This window comes from Biomphalaria glabrata, chromosome 17 (genome assembly GCF_947242115.1).
Source record: "Biomphalaria glabrata chromosome 17, xgBioGlab47.1, whole genome shotgun sequence".
NCBI lineage: Eukaryota > Metazoa > Mollusca > Gastropoda > Planorbidae > Biomphalaria > Biomphalaria glabrata.
In genome coordinates, this window is record NC_074727.1 from 25,203,174 (window position 1) to 25,230,113 (window position 26,940).

Below are 26,940 nucleotides of genomic sequence, written 5' to 3' on the forward strand. Positions count from 1 at the left end.
CACCATCTTCGAAGTCGAGATGTATCATTAGAATCATTATCATTAGAATTTTATATATTCTGAGTAGATTTATGCATACACTTAACCAGGATTTTTCTCATGGGGAGGGTGAATTGGTGTGGGATAAAAAAGATTCCTTTTTTTTAAAAAAATAAAATCTATCATTCATTAGTTACTAAGAGTAAAATATTCACTCTTACAAAACAGTCATAAAGGAGGAATAGTCTTTTTTTTTTTTTGTGTGTATATTTACTTGTTTAAAACTCATCAATAGCTGCTTGTATCTATCTTTTATTATCTAGATCTTTTTTATATTTTCATTTTACTCAATAATATATTTACTTTTATTTAGTAACTAATTTTGTTTATGTCCCTGTCCAGCATCGAGTAACTAAGCTATCGCCTAGACCAGCAGGAGCTGAGGAGCTTACAGAGATTTTGACAAAATCCTTGAAAAATTATTGATTCAATGTCAACATATCAACATACCAATACATAACAGCTCATCAGGACAGTTGAGATAAAAATAGAAATGTGTTTTTTCTTTCTCATTTGAAAATGTATTTCTATATGAATGTAATGTTGCTTTTTTTTTTAACTCTTAATTGGAGGAAAATAACTTTCATTTACTGATTCCCATCATATGTTAATATTATTATCTACCAAAAATGTTGAGTTATCTTAAAATATGGATTTTAAAAATTCAGCCTTAGATCTCATGTATTAAAAAAAAAATCCTTTTGCAATGTAGAAAATAAAATGTAATCAAGACTTGCCAGATACATCAAGAATCTTTTTCAGATACTGATATTTTTAAAGGGGAGAAAAGAAATAATGTTTAAATGAAATAAATAATAATTAGGTTCAAAGATTTTGGAAATGTCCAATATTGTATGTGGTTGTTCATTCCCCTCCGTTCCTTGTTTATGTTTTCACGTTCAATGCAGACTAAGTCATTGTCTGTCATGGGTGGGCATTTTCTTCCCATTGTTTCAACATATCATTAGTGTTAGCTATAGATTATGTGCCAGAGTCTTTGTAAGAGTACTCTAAAATCAAAGCTATATTGAATAATTTATTTGAGAAAAATAAAGCAAATAAGGATAGCAATTTCTTTTTTTTTTAGTTTATATTCCAATAGTACTTCCAAGTTTTTGAAGTTTTCTACCTTCTATGTATTCCCTTTATTTATTGATGGATGTATAATTAAAATGAATGGTCTATATTTGATCACAGTCTATGCACAAGATTTAGTACAAATATAATTTTCATTAACCTTAGCCAGGTATTACTTAATGTATTATTCAACAAATAATACTGATTCATCAATCCACTTTTGTTTTGTTGTGTTATGATGTCTAACAATTTGTAATGTTTATATTCACTAATATTTTTGTTTCTTTATCTGAAAGGGTATGAATACTGAAGATATTAATTACAACACAAATGCTTTCCTTACAATAAATCTCCACATCACATCTAAAGACAGATGCATTGTTAACTCTTTTCTGCCTAACCTCTAAAAGAATATTTTTGAAGTGGGTGTCATTCTTATTGTTAATGTTTAATTTGGGTGTTGAAACAAATTGTAAGTGCTGGGGACTAAATAAATACAAGTTCAGTATTTTTAGCTTTTTCATTAGTTAATATTTGTGTAGGATATCTGCTAGCATTTAAATAAGTTTTATTACATTTTTGGAGTGGGCAATGCCACCTTTATTTCATAAAACAAAAAATAAAGTTATGGATTAACTCATGTCATTATAATGTGTTTTAAAGTAGCCAATTAGGAGTGAACACAATTTTTTTTTTAAAGTTGCTAACTGAAATGGTCAAGAAGAAACCATAAGCAGTTCCAAGCATGCAACTATACCTTACTTTTTGTATACACCATTGACTCCCAACTTGATTGCAAATGAGAAAAATAAGGGTGATAATATTTATTTCCAATATTTTTACAACTTGGATGTTTAAAGTTCCAAGTTTCTAATTGCTTTTTAGTTGGTCACAAGATGGTTGTCCTACATTTTGTTTTCAGACAGGATTGTGTGCAACATTTGTACTTAGCTTAAAGGGGAAAAAAAATTACTCTCAAAGTCATTTCTTAGCAACTTATTGAAACACACTTTCCCTTCAAAAACTTCATTATAATAAAACATGTAAATATTAAATTAGACAAGTTGTTATAAAACTCAAAATTTAGTATAACTAATTACAAGCAGGCATATTAAATTTTTAAAAATATTGTTCATTCTCACAAAAGAAATACCTATTTAGCAGAGATCACTGCAGTTCAGAAATGTTAAGTAGCTCTGTTTTTGATGTTATGAATAGTCATTAAGTACGCAGATGACTTTCAATAAATTAAGATTGTAAAGAAGTCATTTATCTACAACTGGTTGGAGCTTTTAATGTAAGTAATTTTTCTTGAATGTACATTTATTGCTTTGATTTGTTTGCAATGTCTTTGAAATTAGAGGTTTCCATATGTTTATTATATAAAAGATATTGTTATCACTTTACAAATATTTAATGTTTTCAAACATTTTTCTATATGGCAATTGTTTACAAATATAAACAATATTTTTATATTTATATTATTAAATATATTTTGTACAGTATTGGTTCTTTGTCTTGGCGATGCTGCTGCAGTAGTCTGGCACAGCCCACTTGAGGGTGTTTATGGTTCAGTAGTTCTATTGTACTTGTAATAAAACATTATGTGTGTATCTCTTTATCAGGTAGTGGATTTGAATGTCATGGTGTAATCATAACAGACTTTGAGTGTTCATTAGGCTAATATATTTGATATTTATTTACACTATTTGTCTGTCTATTATAAATCAGATTTACTTTAAAGGTGATTATAATAAAGATGTTTACGATTTGCATTATCTTATAAGAGTTTGTTAGTGTTCTGTTACATTCTGTGTCATAAAACATTCATTTCTGTTGATAAAAATAAATGAAAGAAGAGAGACAACTTTTGAAATATTTTTAGCTTTAAAATGTGGGTCTTAAAAAAAAGAAGAAGACTTGCTAACATTATGTTGTTTTTTTATCTTTCATTGGTCAAAAACAGTGTTTCTCAAACTTGTGCTGGTTGCGCCTCTCCTAAACCATAAATTTGTTCACGCCCCCCCCCCCCCCCGGCCCCTCCTCACAGTAGTGTCGAGGAGGGCTTTTAGAATGTAATGAACTTAAGAGCATGATTATTATTATAGCACAGTAGTATGATTATATTTTGTATAAATGTAAACAATACGTTTAGAATCCAAATTTACGTTGTACATTTAAGCTAGTTTATTTAGTGCTTTTTATCGTAGATAAGTTTATTGTTTTATTTACTAAAAAAGTTTTTCTGAAGATAGTATTGGATAAACACCAAAGGGGTGGGGATCTTTTTTTTTTTTCAGAAATAGTGTTGCTTAGTTACTTTTAACTTAAAGGGTTCCCTCTTCCATCCAGATGGTCTGGGGGGAGCACTGCAAGTTTCCTCTCTTGAGAGTCTAGGTTGGAGCCCCGACAATAAACGTTTTCCTGCATTTTAAGCTTCAGAATATTTTTTTTTCTCATAGTAAGAGTGCAAGTAAAACAAAAAGTTATTGTAAAAAAAAAAAGATGGGACAGTTCGATATTGAAGTGATTTCTTGCAATTAGGCACACGGTCCATTCTGGTATAACAAAAAAAGTTGCAGACCAAATTAATTCTAACAAAAAAAAAGAGGCAGAACTGGCCAATACTTTGATATGAAAACATTCTAGTTACATATAGCGCACGTACGTCTGTAATCGGCTTGATCGTTGTAAGATCATTCGTGTTAAGTAAGCCATCTTGCCGCGGACCTTTTTATTTTCTGTCACACAAAAGTTGTCAACATAACGATGTACAACTCTCTTTCCCTCCGTTCTGCCTACGGCCGCGGCGAACATGCCAGACTGGCGCCTCCAAGAACTGCCGACGTTCTCGTCATGTTAACCCGAAAATCTGATATATTCCAATCTCCACTGATGAACATGGCACTATATTTTGATTTTTTACGGCAAAAAGAGTTGTCTCTATGGAGTCTCTTGGAGAAATAGTGCAGGAAACAGTTAAAACGAGGTGACGGCAATAGGAAAAAATCAAAAAGAAAAATCGCCTGGATCGTATGGTCTTTTAGCAGAAGTTCTTAAAATGGGTAGGCTGCTTTCACGAAAAGTTTAAAAGACTTCTCTATTTTAGACTGGAACGATACCACCATATCCAAAATTACTTTACTGTCATTAAAAAAAATGAAAATAATTACTAGAATAGGCCTACTCCTTTACCAACTGATCAAACTTCATAGTGATCTTAGCGATGTTCTCTCTAAGACTAAGAGCCAATGTGGATTAGAGCTGGTAGAGGTATATCGGACATTATTTTCGCTCGAAATCAAACATGTTTTCTTTTTCTTATCCTAAATAATTCTGATCGTGGAAATTCTGTATCAGCGTCTATAACTTTGTCCTTATGTAGATGTTTGGTGACCCTAATTGGGATGCTGTAACAATTCCTACCGAGGTCATTCGTCACTGTCCTTTTTTTAATTATTATTATTTAACTATTTTTTAAACATCTGAAAAGCGTTTCGGACGTCCCCAAAATTTGGCCGCCTGCACGCATATGTAGAGGCGGCCTGCCCTGTATCAGACCCCTGGGTCTAGTTAAATTGTAAGGGAAAGGGAGTAGAAATATCTGTCGATTACAAATATTCTTACTAATTGTTTTTGTTTAGCACTTTTTCATGCTTTCAGCTTTTTCAATCCGCTATGATCATATCACTTGTCTGGACCATTTGAAAAAAAAAAGGGGGGGGGGGATATCGACTGTGAATGTTACGGTGATCGCTTTTTAAATGTATTTTTAAAAAAGTTGAACCACTTGAATGCAAACTCGAGGGTTCAAGCCTCTTTAAGCCACTGTGCCAGCGAAGGGCTTATGGAAATAGAAGGTTTTATAGTTATTTTTTTGTAGTTTAATATATGACGAAGTATAGGCCTATAAAAGGGGGCTAATTCTACTTATAGGGGCTACCACTAAATTATTTCCCTTGTTATATAGACTAAGCAAAATAATTAATTACCAATAGTTAATTAACTAATTTTTTTTATTGATCCTTTTTTTAACAGGTACAAGAAATAATTGTGCAGAATTTCAACTTGATCTGAGATTGGGTGCGGGAGAAATAACCTATACAAAATTTTTAAATAGACAGACAGATGAGTTGATCCTAAGCTTTGTGGGGAAAAAAGCTTATATAAAGAAAAGAGCTGCACGTTTACAACATTGTGTCTCAATACTGTAAGAATAATATCCCTTTTTTATTTTCACAAATTAAAGTTTTTACAAGTATTCATTAATTGGCTATTATTTTTTATATTGATTCAGGTTTTGCTAGGGCAATGAAGAATTATGCAGTTTCAACTTGATCCCAGAATGGGAAGTGGGAGAAATAAAGTGTACAACATTTGTACCAGACAGAGACGGAGTGAGTTGATACAAGCTTTGTAAAAATTGAAAAAAACAACGAAAAAAAAAATATTCGATTTGAGAACGTTGACCATCGACATTCACATTTGAACGTGGAAAGAGCAGTTAAGTGCTTTATTCTTACAAGTATAATAAGGAATAACTGGTACACATTTTCTAACTTAGAGTGTTAACGTGAGGTAACACGCGATGTGAATGAGTCAGTGAGTTATTTGGGTTTATAGTTCTGGCTATTACTGCTATGATTGAACCTATGGATTGAACTAAGGAACCAATCTGGCATTGTTTTTACAAGTCGGAAGTCTCGATTTGGGTTTCTAAAAACATTTTCAGTATTAAAAAAGAAACGAACACATTCGCATTTACACAGACACAGATCTGGAATCTAGACTACATTCTAGAGTGTATTTCACAAATCAAAATGTTTTGTTTATAGAACTGAATTAGACATAGAATCTAGGTCTAGCCTAGATGCTAACCATAGATCTATCGTTATAGATCTATAATATAGACTATTGACTAGATCTACTCTAGTAATATTAAGTCTAGAGTCTAGAGATATTAATATTATTATTATTAATAATTATTTTTAAAAAATTAATAATATTTAATATTATTATTATTATTAGATCTAATAATTATTATAATTTTTATTAAATTTAAAATTATTATTACTGTCTAGTCACCTCTAGTCAGTCTAGTGCTAGTCTACTAGCTCTAGAGACTCTACTCTCTAGTACTAGACTTAACTAGACTCTCTAGAGTCTAGAGACTATTACTGAGATTACTGACTCTGAGTATTAAGTACTGGATTAGGTACCTATTAGAGCTGGGTGGACTCAAAGTCCCAAAATAAAAAATTTCACCCAGCACTGAGATTTGAATCCTTTGCCAATCATTTTACTGCTGAGCTACCACACCACCTCATCTATCCAACACATGAATTCACCCCACATACATTCATCAGTCACACACACATCCATTCATTCATCTCACGCTAAACCATCTATCTTAATTCATTCATTTATCCATCTCACACTCATTTATAAATCCATTTCACACACATCATCCAGTCCACAATCATCTATCCATCACATGCTGATCTTTTAATAACCATTTGTATTTATTTTTCTGTGTTTCGTCCCTTTTTTTTAAGCACTCGTTTGGCGTATAACTTGTCCTTGTAAATACTTTATAAAAACAATTTGATATATTGTTTTTTTTCCCACAAATAAAATAAAAAAACGCAACATAGACCCTATCAAATATTTAAACTTCTAGGATACTAAATTCATAAGCAAAAAGTATATTATATATCTGGAGGGATAGGTATAAAGCCATTCCATTTGAAATGATTTATTAAATTTATTTGTTTCCTTGTTTCAGATTTTGGGAAAATGAAAAGAATATTTTCCTGTTTGTGTATGTTAACAACATGGCTTTTGAGTTCATCCACTGCAACGTTTTATACAGATAATGATCTTGGACAGTCTGTTCCCATGGGAAAGATTGAGCCTAGACAGCAGGAGAAACTCCAACAGGTGACAGCAACAATAGCTAAGTTTAATTATCTAATCAGGTTACCATCTATTAGCAATGACAATGTGTCCTTGTTGATGAGACATACACAGAATAGGTTTTCAATTGATTTTAATGGTGTATATATTTTCTAATTTTTAAGATGGAATAATGTGATGATACATTAGGTAGGTGTGGAGTTCTTTATTGATTCAATAGCTTTTCAATGCAACCAATTTGACTACGTTTTGGACATGAGGGCTGCTAAATACCATTGTGTGATCATTGCCCTTCAAATTAATTACCAAGAAAAACATGCACTTTTATCTAAGGAGCCAGAATTGAATGAAGATATATCAACTCAAGCCTTGTCAGGCTGCTCTTTTTGTATATTGTCTGACATTGGTGGAAACTATAGAAAGAAAGTATAAAATGAATATTGTGAACTAGACGCTGTAATTCTTATATACTTTGAGGTTTGTTTGAAAACATGGCAACTTGCTTCGGATATTCAATGTTTTAAGTTTACTATAGCTAGGACATATCTTAATCTAGATGGTTAGGTTGGACAATGTCAAGGTTGCATTGTTATGTATTGGACATATGAAATCCTCATTAACAAGTAAATACTTTATTTGCAATACTGTATTTTGACATGCAATCTTGGCTGGCTGATCATTTAGTATATTTGCCAGCCTACACAAGTTTTAAGGTATGTGACATTATAGTTTGATGGGATGTTTGTCATTTAATAACAGAAGTAAGCTTTACAATATATTTATAACAACTTTTTTTTTTTTATTTTTGTTACAGGAACTCTTGGAGTTAATGGGCTTATACAGTAAGCCAAAATCTAAAGCCATCAATAAAAGTATTAAGTCAGCAGCTAAGTTCATGCAGGACTTGTACAGAAGTCTCAGAGAACTAGATGGTTCTGACTTTACCACAGATGATTCTCATATTCATATTAATAGCTCAATTAATGCATCTGTTCTTGGACTAGATCCTGCTAAAGTCGAAGGCTCTGATGTTATTGTCAGTTTTGTAAACAATGGTGAGAAAAATATTTTGTTCAATTAAAAATAAAACTTATTTAGATTGTAACATATTAATTAGTGGGCTATACAAATATTTTAGTTTTTGTTTTTTTATATTATAGAATTTTTATTGAAAACAGCTCTTTCCTTTTTTTTTCCAGATGTTTATTCCTATTATAAATTCTTCAATTTTTTATTTCTATAGTGAAAAAAGCCCACATCCGACATGAAAAGGATAAGGCATTCTATTTTGACTTTAGCGAAGTCTCTGTTGGTGAGCAGTTGAAAGGAGCTGAATTTCGTCTTTATAAAGATGTAGCACCAATCTTAAAGTCTGGAACCTTCAATGTCAGCATATATGCCATCAAACCTGGAGATGACTGGGAGTAAGTCTTAGTAAAAGAAATATTCTCCTTTTAGATGACTGGGAGTAAATTTTAGCAAATATTATATACTATTTTTATTAGTATTTTCAGTTTTCTTATTTTAAATTCATATTTGATTGCCCTGTGTTCTTTACCAAAGGTTCTGTAGCATTAGATGTACCCCTCCCAGTGCATCAGGGTAAATTTTTAACAAGCATTCTGATACTCCTTACATATCATTAGTTATTTGCTTATATTTGAATGTGAGATATTTAGTAGTAGAGCATTCATATATTCACATACCAACCAATGGCACGATGATTTCATCTGACATTATTTTGGATGTCATTCATAATAAAAAATCAACACACAATTGTCACCCACTCCAGTATAACTATGTTGAATCGCCTTCATGTGGGTGACTTCTGAATGTCAATTAAAGCAAGAACTGAAAGATATTCATTTGTTTCTTATTTTTTGAGATGTATCAGTGCTGCTCATTGACTTGGAAATGTAAAAATATCATGATGTCTTCATGTAGAAGTCACTCAATGAATTTCTTTTTGGTTTTCTTTGGAATGTTCTTGTTTTCAATTGATAAAGAATCTATGTAATCATAACACATTTCCAGTTAGCATCAATAAAAGTCTTAGTCTAATTAGCTGACATTAACTGATATTATGTAATAAGCTTGTCTTGTAGTTACTTTGTAAATTGGCTATCTGGCTTCAACTGATTATTCAGATGATGTTTGAGTTTCATGTACAGGTATGTTAAATGCATTTAAGAACAATCAAGAACAAGGCTTACTAAAATAATAAGCGAAGAACTAAGAACAAGGCTTACTAAAATAATAAGCGAAGAACTAAGTCCAAACCTTTGAAATACTGAATGAAATTTAATACGTAAAGGCCACAGTCGAATCTCTGTCCATTATTAGTTGCTGTCACCTTGAAGTCTTAACACCAACTGAATAATATTAACATCAACAACCTCTATCTGTGATTCGTTATACTGATGGGTCAGCATCGATAGATTCTGGAAGAGCAGGCTATGGAGCCTACATCAACTTTCTTTGCTCTTACTCAGTCAAAATCTTTGGACCATGTGGTAGTGTTTGCAGTTTTGATGCAGAGACCATGGCAGTCTGTGAATCCTTAAAAGTCATTGACTCTCAACTCGGCGAGGGACATTTGAGGACAACACAGACTGTACTATAGGCTTGCAAAGCCCTGGACCAAGGACCCCCAATATTGACACTGTCATCATGGCTACACACAACATAAAGCAACGCTATGGCACCCCTGTAATAATGCAGTGGCTACCAAGTCACATAGGTGTGACTGGCAACACAATTGCAGACTCCTTGGCCCACCAGGGAGGGCAAATTCCACCCCACTGAAGTTTTCATCAGGCTCTGGCTATAATTCAAAAAACAGAAATGGTAAAGTGGTTTGAGTGCTGGGACAAGTCCCAAAAAGCCTGTGGAATCTGGGAGCGCATGATGAGGCGCCCTGACCGTACTTCCCCGTATTAGAGGCTGTCCAGGCCTGAGCAAGCTATTATAGCACAGTGCAGGACAGTCAACTGTCCTGTTGGCTCATATTTCTCATGGCTATGGCCAAATTTCGATTCACTGTGTCCCCACTGCGGGAAGAAGAGGAAACCGTGCCTCATATTCTGTTTGACTGCCCCAGACTTGGCTGATCTCTGCCTCGACAGGTCTGGGAAACCAAAAATTCTTGACCTGTATGGTGACATGTATGTGTGATGACTGGCCGAAGGATTGTATTAATAAGTTGATAAATTCATATGGAATGAAGAAAGAAACATCTCTTTGTATTTTCTTAAAACTTCTTTAATAATACTTCTTCAACTTTCACATAAAATGACTTCTCGATTCAATAACAACTTGACTTGATACTTCATAAATAAAACTTAAAGATACATGAAACTTCACTTAGTATAACTTCAACTTCAACTAATAAAACTTTAACTAATGGACCTGCTAATATCACAAAACGTATAACCATTACTATTCGAGGACTAAGCGAGGACCATCGCTCTACAAGAACTACTACTATGCGAGGACCCCGTCTAACTGACTTTCCCTTAATTTATACCTTTCTTAATCGTACATTCCAGAATCATGGAAACTTCTCCCCTAATCATTTTAGTAACTTTGACCTTCTAGAAGCTATTTTTTCCCTTAACCTCTTTCTTTGATTGGATACCTAAAATTAACTTGTTAACGCTGGACACTTGCACTGGTTTGACCTTGAGCTTCTAGAAACTGGTCGAAATAGGTCACAGACTCGACTCGTGACATTACCCCCTTGCCTTTTTAGCATTTTGTATGCAATATAAAATGCATAAATAACATTATTACTATTATAATAAATAGTCGTTCAGTTGTGGCACTTGTTTTGATTTCAATTTCGTGTCTCAAGTCAAAAAAACGTTTTAACACCTTTCCTCGGCTTAACCAGCCCCGCACTTCACTGTGAAATAGAACGTCTTCATATTCGGACTCTATTTCTGTCAGAAAGTCTTTGAAAGTTCTGTGATTCAACGCCTATGATTTGATGAAATTTACAGTGTTGAGCACAATCATCATCACATGGTCCAGATTCAAAACCTTTCCACAGAGATTTTGTTGGTGAATGATGCAGTGAAGCCGCAGGGGTTCAGTTCCATTTGACTCAACAACTTTTTAAATAACTCATGCTGTCAGCCCGCTGTGACATCCAACCATATTTCTAGCACCATCAGTAGTCACTCCAACTAATTTATTCCAAGGAAGAGCAAGGTCCTCTATGATGGTTGACACTTCTTTGAACAGGTCTTCTCCAGTTGTAGTACCATGAATGCTCCGCATAGCTGCTTACTCTTCTGTTATATCGAAATTGCTGTTTGTACCGTGAATAAATACCAAGAGTTGCGCAGTATCAGTTATGTCAGTGGACTCGTCAGCAGCAATAGAAAACATTTCGAATTCTGCTGCTCTGTCTTTTAATTGTGAATGAAGATTTACCCCCATATTTTCCACTCGCCTTGTAATTGTCATGCGAGAAAGGCTGACAGCTTCTACTGTATTCTTCTTTTCAGGACACATTTCTTCCATCACTGCTAGCAAGCACTTTTTTACACATTCGCCATCGGAAAAAGGCTTCATTACTCTACTTAAGATGTGAGCAACTCTTTAGCTGGCCCTTATCGCACACTCTTTTTCTTGTCTTTTTTTGTTAAATATTCTTGTCAATCCCCCAATCTCTAGTCGTAACTTGCCAATCTTGTCTTCGCGGCTCGCTGATGAGAGCATGGAGACTGAGCAGCATGTCAAAACCAATACTCCGGGAGAACCCAGCCAGACACCCCAACCTCTACCGAGTTAGAGGTTGACCAACTCCCTAAGGGGAGAAATCAAAGCGGAGAGGATGCCCGAGGTGAGAGAGGAGGAAATAACCTCCGCTCTAACCAGAGGGATCTCCCCTCTCCAGAGAGAAAGACTTCCCCCAAAAGGGGGTTGTCCTCCTCTCCATCCAAACCCAAGAATAAAAATACCAAGGTCACTGGAATAAAGGGAAACCCCTCCGGGGGCCTCCCAAGGCCAAATAGCTCCAAGTAGGTCATCTAGAATAAGCCATGGATTCCAGAATTGTACAGTGGAATTGTAGAGGCCTCAAGGCCAATTACGAGGAAATGCAGCTACTGATCGACTCTGAGACTCCTGTAGCTGTCTGCTTACAGGAAACATTTCTAAAAGATTGCATCAGCTTCCGAAGCTACCGTGCTTACACCAAGAATGTTGAGGATGCAGAGAGAGCATCAGGTGGAGTCTGTATCCTTGTGAAGGATAGCATCCCCCATGAGAGGGTAGAACTACAGACCATACTACAGGCCGTAGCAGCTAGGATAACCCTTCACAAGGTTATCACTTGCTGCAGCCTGTATCTACCACCAGGCGCTCCATTAAACCGAACAGACATGGAGGACCTATTGAAACAACTCCCCCGGCCTTATTTAATCCTTGGGGATTTCAATGCCCATAACACCATGTGGGGATCCAACAATACCGACACAAGAGGTCGTATGCTGGAGGATATCTTCCTCCAACATGATTTATGCATACTTAATGATGCATCACCGACCTACTTGCACCCAGGAACTGGATCATTCACATGCATTGACCTCACCGTATGCGTCCCCGGACTTCTGGACGATTTTAAATGGTCAGTTAGCAATGATCTACGGGGAAGTGATCACTTCCCAATCATCATTACTAACAATCTCCCTTCATTGGGACGACCTCAGCGGTGGAAACTGAATAAGGCCGATTGGGAACAATTCCAAAAAAGATGCTCTGAGGATATCACAGAAAATATCCTCCATGAACAGAACCCAGCTGATACCTTTGCTAGCAAGCTACTAAGTATAGCCAGGAAAGTTGTACCCCTAACCTCTGCAAATCCAAAACGGCCTAGCAAACCATGGTTTGATACAGCTTGCAAAAGTGCTATTGGTGATAGGAAAAAACGACTGGCTGCATTTATAAAGAATCCTTCCCAGGAAAACCTAAAGCTATTCAGGATAGCTAGAGCAAAGGCTAGACAAACCATACGGTCAGCCAAAAGGAATTCCTGGAGAAGTTTTGTCGGCAGTCTGGATGCCAAAACTTCTGCTAGAGCGGTTTGGAAGGCAGTAAGGCGAATCAAAGGGAAAGAATCAAATGCAATAGGGCATTTGAAAAACCAAGGACGAACTGTCACGTCCCCCAGAGAAATAGCTGACTGCCTTGCATCCTCAATAGCAGAAAAATCATCCACTGCACACTACACGCCAGAGTTCCAAAAAGTCAAAACCAGGGAGGAAAGACACCCCATTGATTTCAGGTCAGAGAACAATGAAGACTACAACAAACCGTTCTCGCTTGAGGAACTGAGGGAATCGCTGGACAAGTCACATGACACAGCGCCTGGAGAAGACGAAATCCATTACCAGTTCCTCAAGCACCTTCCCGAACCCTCATTGGCAGTCCTACTAGGGGTCTATAATTGTGTGTGGCAAACAGGCGCTTTCCCAAACAGCTGGAGGAAAGCCACAGTTATACCGATACCTAAACCGGGAAGAGACGGCTCTGACCCAGCTAACTATCGACCAATAGCACTAACAAGCTGCATCTGCAAAACCATGGAAAGAATGATTAACAGTAGGCTGGTCTGGTACCTGGAAAGGAATAAAGTGATCTCAAACTACCAGTGCGGATTCCGGCAGGGGCGGACAACAACTGACCACCTGGTAAGGCTGGAAGCTTATATTAGAAATGCATTACTCAGAAGAGAACATCTAGTAGCTGTATTCTTCGATATAGAAAAGGCCTATGACACAACCTGGAAACATGGCATTCTACGTGACCTGGCGCTTATGGGGCTTAAGGGACACCTCCCCCGTTTTGTGGAGGAATTCCTGAAAGATCGAAAATTTCAGGTCCGAGTGGGCAACTCCGCTTCTGACACTCATGACCAGGAAATGGGTGTACCCCAGGGCAGCATTCTGTCAGTCACCCTGTTCAACATTAAAATAAATAGCATCATAAATGCGCTGTCCCCTGGCATAGAGTGCTCTTTGTATGTTGATGACTTTGTCATTCTTACTTATGGGAAAAACATGAACACCTTAGAAAGGAAATTACAGTTATGTTTAAACAAAATTCAGGGTTGGGCAAACTATAATGGTTTCAAATTCTCTGACTCCAAAACAGTTAGTATGCATTTTTGTAATCTAAGGGGGCTCCACCCAGACCCTGAACTATTTATACACAAAAAGAAGATCCCTGTCGTGAAAACTACAAAATTTTTAGGCCTCACCTTAGATTCCAAATTTAATTTTCTCCCCCACATTAAGGAACTTAAGAAGAAATGCCAAAAGTCATTAAACATACTAAGACTACTCAGCCATACGGACTGGGGAGCTGACAGAGATACCTTGCTGCTGCTCTATCGGAGTCTAATTCGATCCAAGCTAGACTACGGATCCATAATATATGGAGCAGCAAGGAAGTCGTACCTAAAAATACTGGAACCAATACAAAATGCTGCCCTGCGTCTCTGTCTCGGCGCGTTTCGTACATCACCTATCCCAAGTCTCCATGTGGAGGCTGGAGAACTCCCCATGGATATAAGAATGAAAAAGCTTGCAATGCAGTATATAGTCAAGCTAAAATCCAACCCCACGAACCCTGCTTTTGACTCCATATTTAACCCCACAGAGGTAGAATTATACAATCGAAGGCCTAACGTCATACAGCCGTTGGGCCTTCGAATGAGAGAACCCATCCAAAATTTAACCTCACCCATTGACCAAATCTCTAAAATAGAAACCCCTCAGAATCCTCCTTGGCTAATGAATAAACCTAAATTAAATTTATCCCTCCTTAATTTCAAAAAAGAAAATACAGACTCAAGCATACTACAAGTCCACTTTAGGGAACTGCAGGAGAGCTACAGAGATTGTGGCACCATCTACACAGACGGATCCAAAATGGAGGGAAAGGTCGCGTGTGCCTGCTCCTTTCGGAACAAAACAATCTCCCGTAGACTCCCCGATGGCTGCTCCATCTTTACGGCCGAATTGCACGCAATATTGCTTGCACTTATGGCTGTAAAAGCATCAGAAAGGAGTAAATTTATAATCTGCTCCGACTCCAAATCTGCATTGCAAGCTTTGGGGCGGATGAAGACTGACATCCCATTGGTACATAAGAGCCTGAAGCTGTTGGACCTAATAACAGCCGACCGTAGGGATGTCACCTTCATCTGGGTCCCCTCCCATGTTGGCATTGAGGGAAACGAAGCCGCAGACATAGAAGCAAAGAGAGCCCTAAATCATGCGGTGTCAGGAACCCAAATTCCCTACTCGGACCTGAGACAAAGTATTGCCTCTGCCACCTATCGAGAATGGCAGAACCGATGGGAGGCTGAGACTCACAGTAAACTCAGGCAGATTGTGGCGGATGTCAGGTGGCGGCCCACATCTAAGGGTCTGACAAGGCGTGGTAGCACAACCATGTCCAGACTTAGGATTGGCCACACCTACATCACGCACTCTTTTGTACTGAAGAGAGAGGAGCCCCCACTTTGCGAGTACTGTGACTCTCGCCTCACCGTGGAACATATCCTCGTTGATTGCCCCAAGATACCAGGATGTCAGGGCGAAACATTTTAGAGCCACTAATCTAAAAACACTATTTAATAATGTCGACCCTGGGAAGGTACTGGGCTTTATTCGGGAAGTGGGGCTATCTACGAAGATCTGATTTCTGAATTTGTGAACATGCACTATTTACATTAGATTTTTACCAAATATTTAAATTTTTACTACCTTTACTATTTTAACTGTGAATAGACCTTGATTTTAATTATATGACTGTATAGAATCTGGCCCTTGTTGTTTAGAGAGAGAGTAGTTTTTAAGGGACTGCAGGCACGACATGGCCTAAATTGTGCCGATGTGCCTCAAATCAACAACAAATCAAATCCTGAGACAAAGTATTGCCTCTGCCACCTATTGAGAGTGGCAGAACCGATGGGAGGCTGAGACTCACAGTAAACTCAGGCAGATTGTGGCGGATGTCAGGTGGCGGCCCACATCTAAGGGTCTGACAAGGCGTGGTAGCACAACCATGTCCAGACTCAGGATTGGCCACACCTACATCACGCACTCTTTTGTACTGAAGAGAGAGGAGCCCCCACTTTGCGAGTACTGTGACTCTTGCCTCACCGTGGAACATATCCTCGTTGATTGCCCCAGATACCAGGATGTCAGGGCGAAATATTTTAGAGCCACTAATCTAAAAACACTATTTAATAATGTCGACCCTGGGAAGGTACTGGGCTTTATTCGGGAAGTGGGGCTATCTACGAAGATCTGATTTCTGAATTTGTGAACATGCACTATTTACATTAGATTTTTACCAAATATTTAAATTTTTACTACCTTTACTATTTTAACTGTGAATAGACCTTGATTTTAATTATATGACTGTATAGAATCTGGCCCTTGTTGTTTAGAGAGAGAGTAGTCCTTAAGGGACTGCAGGCACGACATGGCCTAAATTGTGCCGATTTGCCTCAAATCAACAAATCAAATCAAATTTCAGGTCAGAGAACAATGAAGACTACAACAAACCGTTCTCGCTTGAGGAACTGAGGGAATCGCTGGACAAGTCACATGACACAGCGCCTGGAGAAGACGAAATCCATTACCAGTTCCTCAAGCACCTTCCCGAACCCTCATTGGCAGTCCTACTAGGGGTCTATAACTGTGTGTGGCAAACAGGCGCTTTCCCAAACAGCTGGAGGAAAGCCACAGTTATACCGATACCTAAACCGGGAAGAGACGGCTCTGACCCAGCTAACTATCGACCAATAGCACTAACAAGCTGCATCTGCAAAACCATGGAAAGAATGATTAACAGTAGGCTGGTCTGGTACCTGGAAAGGAATAAAGTGATCTCAAACTACCAGTGCGGATTCCGGCAGGGGCGGACAACAACTGACCACCTGGTAAGGCTGGAAGCTTATATTAGAAATGCATTACTCAGAAGAGAACATCTAGTAGCTGTATTCTTCGATATAGAAAAGGCCTATGACACAACCTGGAAACATGGCATTCTACGTGACCTGGCGCTTATGGGGCTTAAGGGACACCTCCCCCGTTTTGTGGAGGAATTCCTGAAAGATCGAAAATTTCAGGTCCGAGTGGGCAACTCCGCTTCTGACACTCATGACCAGGAAATGGGTGTACCCCAGGGCAGCATTCTGTCAGTCACCCTGTTCAACATTAAAATAAATAGCATCATAAATGCGCTGTCCCCTGGCATAGAGTGCTCTTTGTATGTTGATGACTTTGTCATTCTTACTTATGGGAAAAACATGAACACCTTAGAAAGGAAATTACAGTTATGTTTAAACAAAATTCAGGGTTGGGCAAACTATAATGGTTTCAAATTCTCTGACTCCAAAACAGTTAGTATGCAATTTTGTAATCTAAGGGGGCTCCACCCAGACCCTGAACTATTTATACACAAAAAGAATATCCCTGTCGTGAAAACTACAAAATTTTTAGGCCTCACCTTAGATTCCAAATTTAATTTTCTCCCCCACATTAAGGAACTTAAGAAGAAATGCCAAAAGTCATTAAACATACTAAGACTACTCAGCCATACGGACTGGGGAGCTGACAGAGATACCTTGCTGCTGCTCTATCGGAGTCTAATTCGATCCAAGCTAGACTACGGATCCATAATATATGGAGCAGCAAGGAAGTCGTACCTAAAAATACTGGAACCAATACAAAATGCTGCCCTGCGTCTCTGTCTCGGCGCGTTTCGTACATCACCTATCCCAAGTCTCCATGTGGAGGCTGGAGAACTCCCCATGGATATAAGAATGAAAAAGCTTGCAATGCAGTATATAGTCAAGCTAAAATCCAACCCCACGAACCCTGCTTTTGACTCCATATTTAACCCCACAGAGGTAGAATTATACAATCGAAGGCCTAACGTCATACAGCCGTTGGGCCTTCGAATGAGAGAACCCATCCAAAATTTAACCCCACCCATTGACCAAATCTCTAAAATAGAAACCCCTCAGAATCCTCCTTGGCTAATGAATAAACCTAAATTAAATTTATCCCTCCTTAATTTCAAAAAAGAAAATACAGACCCAAGCATACTACAAGTCCACTTTAGGGAACTGCAGGAGAGCTACAGAGATTGTGGCACCATCTACACAGACAGATCCAAAATGGAGGGAAAGGTCGCGTGTGCCTGCTCCTTTCGGAACAAAACAATCTCCCGTAGACTCCCCGATGGCTGCTCCATCTTTACGGCCGAATTGCACGCAATATTGCTTGCACTTATGGCCGTAAAAGCATCAGAAAGGAGTAAATTTATAATCTGCTCCGACTCCAAATCTGCATTGCAAGCTTTGGGGCGGATGAAGACTGACATCCCATTGGTACATAAGAGCCTGAAGCTGTTGGACCTAATAACAGCCGACCGTAGGGATGTCACCTTCATCTGGGTCCCCTCCCATGTTGGCATTGAGGGAAACGAAGCCGCAGACATAGAAGCAAAGAGAGCCCTAAATCATGCGGTGTCAGGAACCCAAATTCCCTACTCGGACCTGAGACAAAGTATTGCCTCTGCCACCTATCGAGAATGGCAGAACCGATGGGAGGCTGAGACTCACAGTAAACTCAGGCAGATTGTGGTGGATGTCAGGTGGCGGCCCACATCTAAGGGTCTGACAAGGCGTGGTAGCACAACCATGTCCAGACTTAGGATTGGCCACACCTACATCACGCACTCTTTTGTACTGAAGAGAGAGGAGCCCCCACTTTGCGAGTACTGTGACTCTCGCCTCACCGTGGAACATATCCTCGTTGATTGCCCCAAGATACCAGGATGTCAGGGCGAAACATTTTAGAGCCACTAATCTAAAAACACTATTTAATAATGTCGACCCTGGGAAGGTACTGGGCTTTATTCGGGAAGTGGGGCTATCTACGAAGATCTGATTTCTGAATTTGTGAACATGCACTATTTACATTAGATTTTTACCAAATATTTAAATTTTTACTACCTGTGAATAGACCCTAATTTTAATTATATGACTGTATAGAATCTGGCCCTTGTTGTTTAGAGAGAGAGTAGTCCTTAAGGGACTGCAGGCACGACATGGCCTAAATTGTGCCGATGTGCCTCAAATCAACAAATCAACAAATCAACCTTTTCCCCCCCTCCCCCCACAGTGCAACAGGACGGCTTAGCGTGACCTCCGTGACGGCTCGTAAGCTAGTCAAGAGAGGGAAAAAAAAAAAGGATACGAAATGCATAACGCGACGGGTTAAATGCGTATTTGCGTACTGACGGTCATTTTTGGGAGATTTTGCATAACGAATACGCATTTTGCGTAACGGTAGGCAGGTCTGCTTGAGTATATTTCAGTGGTAAAATGATTTGTTCAACAAACTCATCTAAGCGAGGACCATCGCTCTACAAGAACTACTGCTATTCGACGACCCCGTCTAACTGACTTTCCCTTAATTTATACCTTTCTTAATCGTACATTCCAGAATCATGGAAACTTCTCCCCTAATTATTTTAGTAACTTCGACCTTCTAGAAGCTGACGTGTGCTATTTTTTCCCTTAACCTCTTTCTTTGATTGGATACCTAAAATTAACTTGTTTACGCTGGACACTTGCACTGGTTTGACCTAGAGCTTCTAGAAACTGGTCGAAATAGGTCACAGACTCGACTCGTGACAGTATGCACTACGCAAGACAGCAGGGTTTCTGTCCAGGGCTTTTGCAAGAGAGGATTTAAATCTCTCAAGCCCTCACTCAAATGGAGTTTGATGATGATGATGATCCATGGCGTCAATAAATGTCACCTTCATAGTCCTTCAACTATGATGCGTCTGTATACTAACTAAGTGCCTAACAATTATTATGCTCTAATTCAGATAGTGGCTGGTGTTTGATATACTGTACATTCCTGAACTTGATTTTTAATTTCTAATAATTTGTTGATCATCTTTCTTATATTTATCTTGACAGGGAAAAAATATTGGAATATCAGTCTAGCTTGACAGTGGATCATGCTAAAAATGGTTGGATTATTTTGGATGCAACAAGAATAGCTGAGCACTGGACTCATTTTCCACATCTGAATATGGGACTGTATCTGAAAGTTACAGATAGTTTTGGTAAGTTAATATTTCTTTTCAAAACATGCTGTGTCTTTTGTCTAAAAAGTTTAAATGTGTTAGTTAATATGTAACAAACTTTTATGCTTTTTGTTTTACAATTGTTTTCCTTGACTTTTAAAAAAAATCATTCCATATTTGTAATTAAATAAATAAAAGGAAACAGCATGTTTAGTTATAAATAACAAAGAAAACAAAGATGCAGTTTATACCAACAGTAGATTGATGGAAAAATTTTGAACCTAACCTGACTTAAAGCCAAAACAAAGAGATGGTGCCAATGATGACTCACCTCACATTCATAAACAGGATTGCAAAGGTTTTTGAATGCTTTGGCAGCTGCATATGTAGAGTTTAGCTTTACAGTCTCATCAAAACTGAAATTCTGGTTTAAGATGTCACAGAAATACCCAAGATAAGCATCAGAAATCACATCCTTTCAGCTATAACTAAACCCAGACCAATTTGCAGAAGGCCTGCGATGTTGCTACCTGTGGTCATTTTGGACCAATTGCTCATTATCACATCACAGGTCATGGCGTCAGACCTGTGATATGGCAACCAGCTATTTGTCTAAACTACCCACAGGTTTCGATGTCACAGGTCAGAGTTCAGGCCTTCTACAATTGATCTCAGATAAACTCTTTAAACATGGCTGGGAAAATGCCAATATTAACCAAGGTAACCAAATTCTAGTCTATGATGCCTGTATAGTGAGAACTCCTCTGCTTTATGGAACTGGTCAACATACATACAGCCTTAGACAAGAGAAAGAGGAGGAAGAAAGCTATCTTCCAATCATAACCACTTCAGTATTAGCCTTAGTCACAGCAGATTCTGCCTAATTAAGGAAATGCTGTCTAAAGCGTCATCGGGCCAATTCATTGCCATTTTAATATCCTTATTTCTAGTACCTTTTTCTCAGCAGTATACTTAAGTTTGCCTTCCTGGCCCAAAATTAAAGAAGTACAAAATTGTATGTGGCTATTAAAAAAAAAAGTTAACATTTCTTTTTCAGGCAAAGAGTTTGAGCCCAAAGATATAGGAATAGTTGGTCACAAGGGCCCTGCTGATAAGCAGCCTTTTCTAGTTGGTTATATGTATATGATCAAGGAGGTCCTATCACGTCGAATAAGGTCATTGAGGTCAGCCCGGTGGGCAACCACTAGCAGTGATGATGTGACCTTAGCTGACAATCCATACACTGAGTATTCAAGACCAAGTAAGTGGGATAAAAACTCATGCTTAATTAAGTAATCATAGTCTTAGATAATAAACTAAATTTCATTGCAAATACGATTGTATTACTAACAAAAATACAATAAAGATAAACAGTACTTAGGAAAATGTCCTCTTTTAGTGTTAACAAAAAACCTTTTTCAATGTTTTATTATGCTCACATCAACAGTATTGCAAGCTTCAACATCTTTTCTGGTTTGGCTGACTTTACATTTCAATAAAAAATGTATTCTGAATGATGCTAGTTAGATCATTGGCAACAAACAAATCCCATAAGACACCTATTTGAGAAAAACATTAAGATAGCAAAACAAAAAAAAAGCAACTTAGAAGACGATTTCAACATTTTACCTCACAGAGAAGATACCAGACACTGATTTCAAAAACAGACCTCAGATATCTTTTGTTCCATTGGCAAATTGTTAAATAAGTCAACTTTCTGATGTAATTTTTCAGATGTTTCACATTCTAGTCACAACACTAACAGTAACTTATTGTTGGACTCTGGTCTTTTTACTCTGGAGTGTGTAGATTTATTTTACAATAACTGGATCTTGCAGATTCTTTGTTCTCACATACAAATCTATGAGAAATAAAGCAGAGAACTTCTTCAGTTGAAACTTTAATCAAATGAGCTCAATAAGTCAAGTTGTATCTCTGACTTACAATATTCAATCTATCAAGCCAAAGGAATAAAAACAAGGTTACAAAAGACAGTTTGTGTGGAAACACAAACTCAAAATCGGCCCCCAAAGTGGTCCACCCAGGCAGGCTTCAATATTTTTAGAAAGAACATCCAAATGAAATTATATCAAAGACAAATGAGAGATAAGAATGGAGAAAGAAGGTTAACAGATCTTGTGTAGTGCCCCAACGGTCCTGCAGATCAAAGGATAGGTGAAAGTGAATGTAAAGTTAGATGTGAACCTGGCCTAACTAGTTCCCCTTTTAGACCTTGTGGTCTATAGGGCAGATGATGTAAAGTTCATCTGTTTATGTGGCCTACGGTTAACGAGGGTGTCATGTAGCCAGCACAATGACCAACCGCCTTTACTTTTCCCCAACTAATGTCAGGTACCCATTAGAGCTGGGTGGACTCAGAGGCGCCCAAAGATTCCAAAGTTGAAAATCCCAGTCCTCACCAGGATTCGAACCCGGGACCCCCGGTTTGGAAGTCAAGCGCTGTACCACTCAGCTACCGCTCCTCCCCTGGCCTAACTGATAAAAAAAAATTAAAAAAAAAATAATTTCTGCAATAAAAAATAAAAGTTCAGGAAAATGAAGTTTATAAGATTACTATTCGTTTTAAATTAGGTTTAACTTATAATGCATACTAATTAGCTTTTTCTCTTTAAAAAAATGCTTGCTTAACTGATTTTAAAAATTAGATTTTTCGCTTTCAGAAAAAAAAGTAGCCGTTGCATCAGAACTTTGAATGGTCTAAAATATTGTGATGTCGGATTTTCAATATCTTTTCTAGTTTATGAGATCTAAACGGGACAGACGGACAGACATTTCCCACAAAACTAATAGCGTCTTTTCCCCTTTCGGGGGCCGCTAAAAATAAATCTATTATTGTCTTCCTTTAGATAGTTTTCCACTCACTATCTTCTGCTATCTAGCAGTGTCGTATATGGAATTTCCTGAGCTATTTTTAGCCTAGAATGTGCAAGAAAAGATATCATACCTGCCAAAAGTTCATCAGTAAATAAACAAATAACAAAAGACCATAACCCTTACTCATTTGCCAAATTGGCTTGCAACTATTTTCAAGAATCACTCTCTACATCTAATTTTAAAATTATGCCCTGATTACAACTATTTTGTTCCTTTGTGAAGGTAACACTCGCTATAGATCCCACAACAACTGCCAGCGTCATCCTTTACAGATTAACTTCAGGGATATTGGATTTGGCAGTGAGGTAAGTTGTATTCTTTTAGCATCATCCCATTCAATCAAAATTTGTTCTGCTTGAGATTTGAGATTTCTTTCTGCATATACTTGCTCAGAGTTTTGAATTGAAGGACAACTAGCCCATGACTCTCTGTTCTTGATTTAAAATTCTCATGTCTATTTTTTAAAATTCTCAATGATATGTTTGCCAAGCTCTTTATATAGTTCAGTACGTTTGTATGCTTCTATATATTTGACTTATAGATCTGAGTCTATTAACATAATCTTTATACTAAGACTCCATGTAATTTTTCTTTTACCTTACAGTTCCTAATTGCACCAGAAGGTTACTCAGCATTTTTCTGTGATGGAGATTGTTCTTTCCCTCTGGGAATTCACATGAATGCCACCAACCATGCCATTGTTCAGACTCTGGTCCACTTGATGACTCCAAGTGAGGCGCCTAAGCCCTGCTGTGCTCCAACCAAATTTGGCCCAATTACTTTGTTGTACTATGACGACAGTTCTAGTGTCATCTTAAAGAGATTTAAGGATATGATTGTCAAGGCTTGCGGCTGTTTATAACTCTCACATCCATGTTGTTCTTAGAAAAAAACATTGGGCTGTGAGTTATTCTGGTTTGGCAGGTGAAAGATACTCCCCCTCTCCACCCACACAGTCTGCCATACCAAGCATCCCAGAAACTAAAAATAGCTAGAAGATAAAACACTTCTGCTATTGAAGAATAAAAAATGTGCCTTATAATCTTTATCTCATACATAGTATTGTGTTAGATGTTTAGTGGATAGTGTTGGGAAGAGGTTTAATATAGTTGATTCTTGGTGCTTGACATTGCTATTAAATGTCCTTGTTTAGATCATGCTATTTCACTTGTTTGATTAGATCACTGTGAAACTCTTTGTTGCCAGTGGTTTATAATTTATTGTATTCTATTTAGACTACAAAGTTGTTGACAATTCTGAGCTAATTTATTGTCATGGTCAGGATGATAAGCTAGAAATGAATGTTTAAAATGAGATACCAAATATGGGAACACATTGGCGTCTTCAAACAGCTGAACATTGCTGTATTTGTAATAGGAGTTTTTAGCAACTGAAAATAAAATAAAATTAACTTGGGACTAGTTTCCAAACAGAAATCAAGTTTCTTAGTGCCAGTATTTCTGTTTCATTGCTAAATCTTAGTTCTAGTACTTACCATATACAAAGGTATTATTTTTAAAGCTTATAATCTCAGTTAGATACTATACACAGAACCGTCCATTATTTTTTTACACTCACAGAATTGTGGCTTGTAATTGTTCATCATTATATTATGTTAAAAAAAACAACAACATTTTTTATGATGCTAAAAACTTTTTACATTTTGCTATTCTTTTATGTATTTGTAAACCACAATGAAAGATTTAATTTTAAAACTTCTTATTGGCTAAATTTATCTAAGTTGTATATTTTTCTGTTGTTGTTATTTTAAGGCATTTGAAGTGTACATACTTACACTTGTATCCAGCATTTAGACTTGGTTTTACATTAGCTGTCTTAGGGTTGTGTAGATTTACAGATTTCTGTGCATTGCTGTTCATTGTCTAGCAATATGAATAAGTTTGAATGTTAAGGCTCATTCATAAGTCAAGTTTCCCATTAAATCTAGAGCATTAACTTTTTTATCACTTGTAATCTCTAAACCAATGTCAAACAGGCTGTTATTTTTTAAATGTTTTTTTTTTTTTTTGAGGCATTACTTAATGTGGGTAGGTACCATGTAGTATATACAAGGGTTACGTTTTTTTGTTGTTTTTTTTTCAGAAAAAAACTTGTTTATTAAGATATGAATTCTAAATAGTTTTTAGAACAGGATTAGAAAAATTGACACATTTAATTCATTGGATAAAACCTTTAATATAGCAGAATAAAAACAGGAATAGTTACAAAATTTAAAATAAAAAAATGGGAGTGAATTGGAAATTCCTGAGGAGCAATATTTTACTTTTTAATGGAATGATGGAACTTTTCTTGACTGACATCTTTATGTTATTGTGGTAAGCTGATTGACTTATTGTACTAGAAATATAATCTGCCTATTTTTTTTTTCATTGTTTCAATTCTTACTTAAGGATAACTGCTGTCAGTAAAAAAATGTACTATTACAAAATTCTTTTACTATGTCTGACAGTTTCCCCAAAATGTAAATCTCCCCATTTTTTTTTTATGAGCTCGAATGGTTAATGTGATAAAATAAAATGCTTTAATATAAAATTTTTAGTTCAACTTTCTTGATCATTTGTAAGACATTTATTGATGTGTAAAGATAGTGGCTTAAAGTTTGCAGAAGTAACTCTTGGGCATATTATTCTGCAATTACCTCTGAAGTTTATTTTTTTTTTTATATCTAAACCTTACAAAATATTTTCAACTGTTTTAATTCTCTCCACTCACTTTTTGTGTGTTATTGTTTGACTCTGATGAACAGTGGTGAAAGTATAGACACACACACTAATTGGTTGTGATTAATATTGCTTTAATCTAATTTATACATTTTGTTTGGTCCATTGATCTGATTTTTATTATAATATGACTACAAATTATAGAGACAAAAGGGTTTGTGTGATAAGATGATGTACATTATTTTGGTCCTCCTTACTTAACAACTTACTTATTACTTATTATAAGTCGTTAAAGAAAATAATTTACTTACTTAACAACTTACTTATTATAAGTCGTTAAAGAAAATAATTTACTTACTTAACAACTTACTTATTACTTATTATATAATAAGTCGTTAAAGAAATAATTTAGTGATCTGTCATATTTTTGTTTAACTAGTGCAAGATTCATCCTAAACATATCATCCTTTTTTTTAATCAATGAAAATTTGATGTGTTTCATAAACAATTATTTACATTTATTTTTTTTTTTTATTTTTTTTTACACCTGTTGTATCTCTTTATTTATTAGAAAAAACATACTTTTAAAACATACTTTTACAAAATTGTATGAGACTATTATATTATAAATAAAGTGGAGGGATTTGGTTACGCAAACCTCTACAACAGAAGTCAAGGGTCAGATGATTATGATGATGATTATATATACATTTACAAATATATGACTAAATTTTTGTTTCAAACCTCCCTTCCCTTGCCCCACTTGATAAGGCACTTAAAACAGTTTTTTTACATATATATTTTTTATCAGTTCATTAATATTATAATTATGATTATCTGTCATTATTCCAGCATTTAGACAATGTTTGGCTTTTATTTTATTTCTGGTTAATTTATGAATGATGATAGATTTAGTGTGTACAGAACACAAATTATAATATACAAGCTTTCTTCTGTTTAAAATTATTTTACAATGACTCTGTATGCTACACTATATTTAATTTGAATACATTTAATGTGCTACCCATTCTGAGTAATCTTAGCTGTAATATGTTTTGAATAACATTATTGTATATACAATTTAAAGTTTGACTTGTTCTTTATAATTTTATTATGTGCTCTAATACAAGAAAGTCTTGTACTTATGTATGTATATTTTATCTATAAATGAGAGAGAAATTTCTTGGCTTATTGG

At 36.5% G+C, this 26,940-nt stretch overlaps 2 protein-coding genes across 5 annotated transcripts in view; both read left to right on the forward strand.

Annotated features, from left to right (window-relative positions):
* The window catches only part of LOC106067138 (hydroxyacid-oxoacid transhydrogenase, mitochondrial-like), a 35,127-nt gene extending 32,233 nt beyond the window's left edge, over positions 1–2,894 (forward strand). For all 3 annotated transcript variants that reach the window (XM_056015701.1, XM_056015700.1, XM_056015702.1), the window contains one exon: positions 382–2,894. In XM_056015701.1, coding sequence (XP_055871676.1) covers positions 382–465 — 84 coding nt within the window. In that variant the 3' untranslated portion in view covers positions 466–2,894. The remainder of the gene's footprint in view (positions 1–381) is intronic.
* Positions 2,895–5,824: 2,930 nt separating this feature from the next.
* Positions 5,825–26,831, forward strand: LOC106067127 (bone morphogenetic protein 7-like). Of its 2 annotated transcripts, none has more exons than XM_056014934.1 (8): positions 5,825–5,919; positions 6,902–7,056; positions 7,847–8,087; positions 8,276–8,456; positions 20,060–20,208; positions 21,227–21,430; positions 23,287–23,369; positions 23,669–26,831. In XM_056014934.1, exons 2-8 carry the CDS (start codon positions 6,913–6,915, stop codon positions 23,924–23,926), a joined length of 1,260 nt encoding a protein of 419 aa, XP_055870909.1. In that variant the 5' UTR covers positions 5,825–5,919; positions 6,902–6,912; the 3' UTR covers positions 23,927–26,831. The 2 variants fall into 2 exon arrangements, with proteins under 2 accessions (XP_055870909.1, XP_055870908.1); XM_056014933.1 differs by having other exon boundaries at positions 5,885–6,048.
* The last annotated feature ends 109 nt before the right edge of the window (positions 26,832–26,940 follow it).